Source organism: Juglans regia, chromosome 8 (genome assembly GCF_001411555.2).
Source record: "Juglans regia cultivar Chandler chromosome 8, Walnut 2.0, whole genome shotgun sequence".
NCBI classification, from domain to species: domain Eukaryota; kingdom Viridiplantae; phylum Streptophyta; class Magnoliopsida; order Fagales; family Juglandaceae; genus Juglans; species Juglans regia.
This window is the reverse complement of record NC_049908.1, coordinates 10949319-10957771: the sequence shown is the minus strand read 5'-3', so window position 1 is coordinate 10957771 and position 8453 is coordinate 10949319. Positions and strand designations below refer to the sequence as shown.

Sequence of the window (8453 nt, the reverse complement as noted above, 5' to 3'; positions counted from 1 at the left end):
CTGAGCTCGACAAGCCAAAGATCGGCTCGGCTCGACTAGATTACAGCCCTACATGACTGCCATTGACAACCACCATTGGGAGCAGGGAGTGCTCAGCTTTACTCATAGAAACCGTCGGTCAACCACTTTCCTTCAGTCCTCCACTGTTCTAGTGAGCCCCATTGAAATCTCCTTTAGTATTGCACGATACTTTCCCAAAAAGTACATGCATGTCTTTAGTTATTACAAAAGATGCCCTTCAACCAATTCTGTTTGGTTTGTTTATTAAAACTACAATTCTTCTACGTACAATCGACATAAGAAACCCCGAGGGAATCGACTTGACACATCAGCTGATATAACACGAGCTGAAAAACAAAAGAAATAACGGGTTCTTCTTATAGTTAAAAACATCAAGTCCACTGTAGTTATCCTCAACTCATTTAAAAAACACAAAACAACAAACATAAGAAATAATATGAGTTGAAAAAATGAGACAGATCTTCGTCTTCATGTAGGAGAAAAAGCAGAGAGAGTGGTCATCGACGTGGGTAGGAGAAAAGAAGCAGAGAGAAGTCTTGTATATAGAACTCTTGAATTAATAGTCTTTTCAACAAAAAATATCCAACAAAAATATCACTGAAGATTGAACTAACCATAATTTGAAATAAGACAAATGCGATCCAAATCAACTACATAACAGGTTTTAAAACTGCCAGTTCAATTGCTCGTTCTAAAACTGCCACTCAAGATGAAGCACCACTACGTAAAGCTTGAGACTTCTTAGAGCATCATCATTGATTTGACCAAAGTTGAAGGATGGCTAAAATTTAGATAATCTGTGTAAAAAAAACCTCACATTGAATTGGGCATCTCTAAAACAATTTGGATTTTAGCTACAATGCTTTACCAAATAAAGCTAACTACAATTGCTTCATCAAATATTAAAATATTAATTTCTCACTCCAAGCAAACAAATTAAATTAATTAGAATATAATTAACATTTAACATTTAGAATATAATTATTATTAACATTTAATTGGTAGAACTATAAAATGTGATAAAAATAAATAAATAAATAATTATTAAAATAATAATATTTTATTATTATATAGAGAGTAAATAGATAATGTAGTGTGGGGATTGAATTTAAATAGAATAGATAAATGTAAATTTATGTGATATTAGCTAAAATTTGAATATGCATTTGGTCAATCCAACGAGAATGCTTTTAGACTTTCTAGTTGCCAATCGGGTCTCAGGCCCTTTCTTCAAAGGTCCTTCCTTTTCGGACAAGATCAACTTGATATGGTAGGATGATGACAGGTTCTTCCTTCACATGCCAGTGCCCTTGTCCATTTGAATGCCTATTCTTCACTTGGGCAGCATCAGCCACCGTCATAACTTGACAAGCCATCCCATACCTGCCACGATAATTTGCAATCCTGCAATAGTTTTTCCTAAAACTAGACTTTTATTTTCTGCTAACGAGATGGGTAATGAATTTTTCCAGAACCATTTCATGTGTCATATTTTCACAAACATCAAAACTAGAATACCTCATCCTTATCCCTCACTCTCAATCTTAGAAATTGCCTCTTTTCTTCAGCGGCTGTCCCTGCCCCTCGCCGCTGGCAAACACTGCCCATCTTTGACGGTTGCTTCTCCTCTAGTTGTTCACGCCGTCTCCCCTTCCCCCATCGCGAGTGGTGGTGCACAACAAAGGACCACGCTGGGATCATGAAGAGATCTGTTGGAAACCAGGAGCAGTGGGAAGGACTGATAGCAAGAAGGAGAAAGTGAAGATGAGGGAGAGGTACAGGAGGGCCATTACCACCATCTTTCACGGCTTGCGAAAGCACGGACGCTACCACCTCTCCCCTCGCTCCAACATCAACGAGGTTCTCCGGGAGCTCGCCAAGGAGGCAAGCTGGATCTTCCAGCCCGATGGCACCACCTTGCTCTTCTCTGTTTTAAGGGTATGAGTTGTTGTGAGTTCTGGAGAATGAAGAGCTATAGAGTGACTGGAAGAAATGGGGAAATTGTGCATGGGGGAAAGACGAATGAATGAAATCATGAAAGTTTGAAATGGGGGAAATAAATTCGCAATTTTGGTAAAAAATGAAAACAATGTCGTTTTGCAACTCTACCACGTGGGACGCTATTCTCCCACGGTTTCCCTAATCGATTACGAATAGATTTTTATCTTAAAACCATATATTCTCATCATCACAAGTTTTTAAAATTTTAAATAAAATATAATAAATAATTTAATTTTTTTAAAATTTCAAAATAAAAATAATTTAAAAATATTTTCAGCTTTAATTTTTTTTATCTCATCTAAACTCAATATCCAAACTATAAATCTTAATTTCTGTAAAGTCTCTGGAAGCATCTTTTATGTGTAATTACCTTATTGCCCTATACTAATTCAAGGGCGCTGATTGTGCTTGTGGGCTTAATTCTCACGTTGGGTTTGATCTTTTGTTGGACTTATCTTAAGTGGGGCAGGGGTACTGATTTTCACGTAGGTTTGGTTTTAGAGTTTTGCTGCAAAACCTCCGTTACGTTCTATATTTTATATTTTTTTAAATTTTTTAAATTTTTAATATTTTTTTTTAAATTTATTTGGAGTTTATTTTTTTAAATTATTTGAAATTTTCTATTAATTATTCATATAATAAATATTTAATAAAAGAAAAATAATAAAAATTAAAAATAATATAAAATGTGGAGTGTTAGGAGGTTGTAAAGATTTTTTTTTGGTTTTATTGTGTTTAGAAACTGTTTTAATATTTAGGTGGGCTGACTTTCTTGTGGGCTTTGGTTGTAAGCTGGACTGATTTTCCCTAATTGGGCTGGGTTCGAATTTTAAGTTAGGGGGCAAATCTTACTTGAATAAGTATATTAGCCCATACACCTTATTTTTACAGAAAATAATTAAGGGTATAATGTAGCATTAGATGATTAGAGATTATTTATTATATTTTACTTATAAATCTATCATATAATATCACATCATAAGATGATGAGAGGATGATGAGAAAATAAATAATGAATAGATTTTTTTCATAACTTATATAAGTGGTACTACTATGCCTCCTCAAACATTTTTTAAACATGTTTAAAAATTAAAAAAATACTAATACATTATTAATCACTTCCTTAACCATTAAAAAAAAATATTTAAAAAAAATTTAAATGCATGAGCGGTCAAAATAAGGAATCATAGTAGCATTATTCAACTTATATTGCCGAATGCCAAGTATTAATCAACTACAATGATTTTAATATTAAGTATTATTAAGTCTATTTTATGAACCAAATGTTTCTACTGTTATTTTATAGATTTAGATAAAAATATATTTCTTAATAATTATAATTGAAAGACTAAATATATATATGATATTACTATTTAAATAATTATATGATAATAGTAGTTACTAATATTAGCATATATCTGAATATTTTATTAAATTAAATTTCATGATATGCATTTAATTACATAGAGTATTACGACATTTTTTTTTTTAAATTTAGTAACGTTTAATACTTGCTTTGATTGTTTAACTTTATACCTTCTCATCACACTATTTCTCATAGCCCACGAAACAAGGACAATGACCATCCTAAGATTCTAGATTTATTTCATGTAGGAACATTAATTACTGTATATGCAAACCATTGTGGTGCAGGCTTCAGAAAAAGAATTGGATCATGCACCTTGGTGCAGAACTAGTTGAATTCCAGCAACAACGGTATAAGAGATTCAACGTCCTGTCCGTCCATCTCGTCATTGAAACAACAACACGAGCTCCAAATATGTGTTTCTCTCAAACTGCAAAAAGAACATTTTATTAACTTAAAAAATCATTTGCCTGGTATATGCTGTTGCCAGGAAGAATTATAATATAATATGAATTCCCTAAGTTTACTATACTTACGAGTACAATCTATATTCAGTTATCCATCCATGTATTCATATAAATGTTTGCTGGTATTTAGTTTTATGTTTATGTACATTAACCAATAATTTATTGATCGGTTTTGCATACCTTTCGAACTTTCTTGTTCATTATATACTAGCAGGCCGTAACCCAATAAAATCAAAATTCCTGTCACACACACACACACACACACATATATATATATATCATTACGCTATATTTACTGTAGAATAGATACATCGGTCTTCCATATATATTAGATGTGATAATTATATTTTTTAATTTGTTTTGTAATATTATATATCTGCTCTACGGAGGATTTATATATATATTTTAGTAGAATTGTTTTTCTTCCAACTGGGTAAATGTGTCTTCACCATAATAAAAAAGATCTTTTGAGACGATTTTGTTTTAGACCGAAATGAAAATCATCCCAAAAAGTAAGATTTAGGGACAAATTTCATATTTCGTGCCAAAAAAACGACGGAAGATGTATACCATTCGAACAGTATAGTTAGAGATGAAATATTTTGTCCTTAATAATGAAACCGTTCGAATTTTTTTCATCCCAAAATATATTTTGAGACAAAATGACTATAATATGAGAAACAGCTATCAGATGCTCAAAATTGGACGAGGAGGAATGACCTATGAAATGAATATTTGTAAGTCGACTGCATGGAGAAATTAAAATGGCATGATTTTACTTGCACGTAGATCAAGAGTTGGCGTTGGCGTTCATGTTCATTACACATAATCAGCATTACATGCATGCTTATTTAATTGGTTGGCTTCATAGATCATGGGAGAGTACTCACCCAAGGAAACTAAACATGACCCTACAGCCCTCGACTCGAAAACGCTTTAATTTCTCGCACATGACTCATCAGAACTTGTTCATAAATTCATATATGTGTGCGCTAACCTCATCTGCCTTTTCTTGATTGATGAAATGAGATACTCCTTCCATCACAACTACGTCTTCCAAACATGGCACATCTCTCTTGAAACCGCCGCCGCTTATATATTCCTTGACACCTGGGATGTTGTAGACGATATCTTGGTCTCCCACTATGAACTTGGCTGGCACTTTGATTTGTAGTCCCGTCCATGGTGCTGTGAGCTCCCAGTTTCTGCCATTTGATACAAAGTTTACGGTCCCAAGTAAATACATTCTCTGATGGAGTTGTATTTTGTAGTCCTAGTTTCTGTCATTTATACTCCACGACTGAATGTAGTATTATTCATATACAAACTAAGTTTAAAAAATGTAGACAATCTCGACTTGTATAAACAGCTCATAGTTAACTTTATATATCAATAATGTATATGTGTACTATATAATATATTTATAATTTTATATAGACCCAAAATTGGTATCTTGAAATTTTTGGATAGAAATTATTTCTATGTGATAAAGATCACTCATATATATATGCTTCGTTATTAGGTAGCCCAACTTAAATTGAGGACTAAGGTGAAAATTTTAGAAGACCTTTTTAATTCCGATACAATAATGTAATAAACTATATGTTAATACAAATACTAATTTATATTTTTTGCTAAATAATTACACTATAGTAATTGCTTCGGTTTTTCCTCATTTAGTTTTTTACTTAATTACGTTAATAAATTCTTCTTTTATATAAATTAACAAGGTTAATATATAGTTATTTATAATTATTAATCAGAAATAGTTTTCTTAGAACTTTTTATTTTTTAACAGTCTTTCTAATTCTTTTAGAGAATTTCTTTCTTGGGGCCTTCAAATATTATTTTCTAAAGAGAAATATTTTAACCACAAAACGATTATACAAAAATAAATTCACAAACTGATGTGGATTGATATAGTACATTAGATTGTAAGGTTACTTTAATGTAAAGAGATCTAACGCATCACGTGAAACCACATCAGTTTGTGAATTTTTTTTTATGTAATATCTTTGTGTCTGTAATAATTCTCATATTTTTCTTAAGATGAGCAAGCATTGAATAGTAAGGGGCCTTGGGCAATTTCCTAACTTGCCTGCATTGGGCCGGTCCTGTTCATTATAAAGACAATAATTTCTTAATTTCATTACTTCCATAAATGCAGTAATATACGGTAGCTAGCCTTTTGGAGTGAAGTTTAGTGAGTGGGTATCCCAAGATACGCATAAGCGGTTGAGCTAGTCTCACATTTCTAGAACTACTGAGTATAAGGCCTTCCCGTCGCCCTAAGAAGCCGTGGGGGAGCCATAATTCATATGCAACTCATACAGAGTGAAAAACCTATTTCTCCTCGGGGAAGACAAAAATGCAGCTCATATAGAGTGAAAAACCTATTCCTCCTGTTAGTAGACAAAAAGCAATGGGATAATCATAAATCTTATGTGGAAAACACTATAGACACAAAATGATTCCACACACTGATGTGGTGTGATACGGATAATCCATATGATAAGGATAATGATAGGTGGTATATGAGATTCCATATTACTTGGGAAAGAGAATTAGTTCTTGCGCTTTATAAAGTTCCAATTGGACTCCAATTGTATCATTGACTAATCCTTTTAGAGTATAGGCCATGTGGTTTGGGCCTTCCATTGGAACGTTACAAATGGTATCAAAGTCTATCCCAACTAGAAATATTAGACTTGAGTCGTACTACCTAGAATGAACAAGCCCAATGAGGACATCGAGAATTTAAGGGAGTAGATTGTGATACCCCATATGACAAGGATAATAGTAGGTAGTGTATGAGATCCCACATTGCTTGAGAATGAGAAGTTCTTGCTCTTTATAAGGTTCTAATGAGGCTTTAATTATATCATTGACTAGTCCTTTTGGAGTATAGGTCATGTGGTTTGGGTCTTCCATTAGAGCGTTACACATGGTGCCACGTCTGTCCCCCACCCCCCACCCCCGCGGCCGCTTTTGTCTTCTTTCTAATTGTTTCATTGAGAAGTTTTTGCTTTCTTCTTTCTCATCATCTCTCGTGCCTCTCCCCTCCCCCCTTTCTCTCTCTTTCTCCGTCCTTCCCGTGCCTGCCCTGGTGGTCCGGGACGACCTCAGGACCGACAGAAGCGAAGGTCCAAGCAGCACTGCCAGAGGAGACATAGGGGGGCTCATGGCAACTCCCCATGGACGGGAGCTCGGGAGAAGACGAGCACAACACATAAATAAACTTGAACTTGTTTTGAACAAAAAAACACACGAATAAGTTTGAATAAACAATAATGATTAATATATTTGAATAAACTTTCCGTAGATATGCATTAGATAATACTCATAAAGGAATCGATCGACACAAATTAAAGATGCTTGAAACTTACAGGTGGCTAACTCGGTAATAGTTCAATCCTCCGGTGAAACCTGTCTGCTTAAATTTGGTGGCATAATAATTAATATCTTCTTCTGACAACCAAGAAGGCAATGCATCTGGTGTTGGCAATCCTCTAACTCCCACTTCTTTAGGTATCATCGGAGGATTTGGACCAAAAATAGAAAAGAATTTCTTCATTAGTATTGCGGTATCGACACAAGCAAAATCTTCTTCAGCTTCTCCAGGTTCCTGCAGGCACCACAAAATTTGATTAAGATAGAATATTTGTAATCGTAAATCATGTAATTATTGTATAATCACTTTAAAAAAATGACGTTTATATACTTTACGATTTATATAGAATTACTCTTTAATTAATCTGAGCTGTTTCGAATTTGTTGTATAACGGCGATTTAAACTATTTGTAGAAGTTTTCGATAGTCAAAGTGAATCAAAGAGATGAAAATCGCCCAAAAATTGAGTTGAGATGATAATTTACCTGAAACCTCAAAAAGTAATAATCATCACCGAACGAAGCCCTGAAGCCTTCCGCTAAATCTAACGTCGGGTTCCTGGGAAAAAATGGCACGCTCAGGTTGATCACAACTTTGATTCTATCCGGCCTGAACCAACAGAAGTACCAGGCAATCATAGCTCCCCAGTCATGGCCGACCAAGAAGACCTGCTCGATGCCAAGCTTGTCAAGAAGGGCGATGAGGTCTCCGACGATGTGGAAAGCTGTGTAAGAGGCAGGAGAGAGTGGGGCGTCGGTGTCGCCATAGCCGCGAAGGTCGGAGGCAATGCAGCGGTAGCCGAGGGAGGAGAGGTAGAGAAGCTGGTGTCGCCACGAGTACCAGAGCTCAGGGAAGCCATGGAGGAAGAGCACCACCGGGCATGTCCCTATCGATGCCACGTGCATGTTTATGCCATTGGTGGTGACTGTCGTGTGCTCTATTTTCTCCATTTCTGAACTCAACTCAACTCAACTCACTTCAATATCCAAATCCATCCTACAAATTACACGTCTGGGCTTTGCTTTGCGCTTCTTATCTCCCACTTAAAAACAAAATTAAAAATAAAAATAAAAAACAGAAATTGTCGTATTCATGTCTATACGGTCTATGAAGGTTCCAGATCGATGCTGTTTGAACCGCGGCTGCTGATGGCTTTTGAAAAAGAAATTGTATAATTGACGAAGATATTTGATAATATAGAACTTTAT

The 8453-nt window shown here is 34.8% G+C and overlaps 1 protein-coding gene across 1 annotated transcript; it reads right to left on the bottom strand.

Moving 5' to 3' along the window:
* Positions 1 to 4813: 4813 nt before the first annotated feature.
* Positions 4814 to 8195, bottom strand: LOC108998618 (epoxide hydrolase A-like). Its single transcript, XM_035693545.1, has 3 exons — positions 7731 to 8195; positions 7242 to 7480; positions 4814 to 5060 (listed from the first exon to the last, which is right to left on the bottom strand). The coding sequence occupies exons 1-3, from the start codon at positions 8193 to 8195 to the stop codon at positions 4814 to 4816; spliced, it is 951 nt and encodes a 316-aa protein (XP_035549438.1).
* Positions 8196 to 8453: the final 258 nt, after the last annotated feature.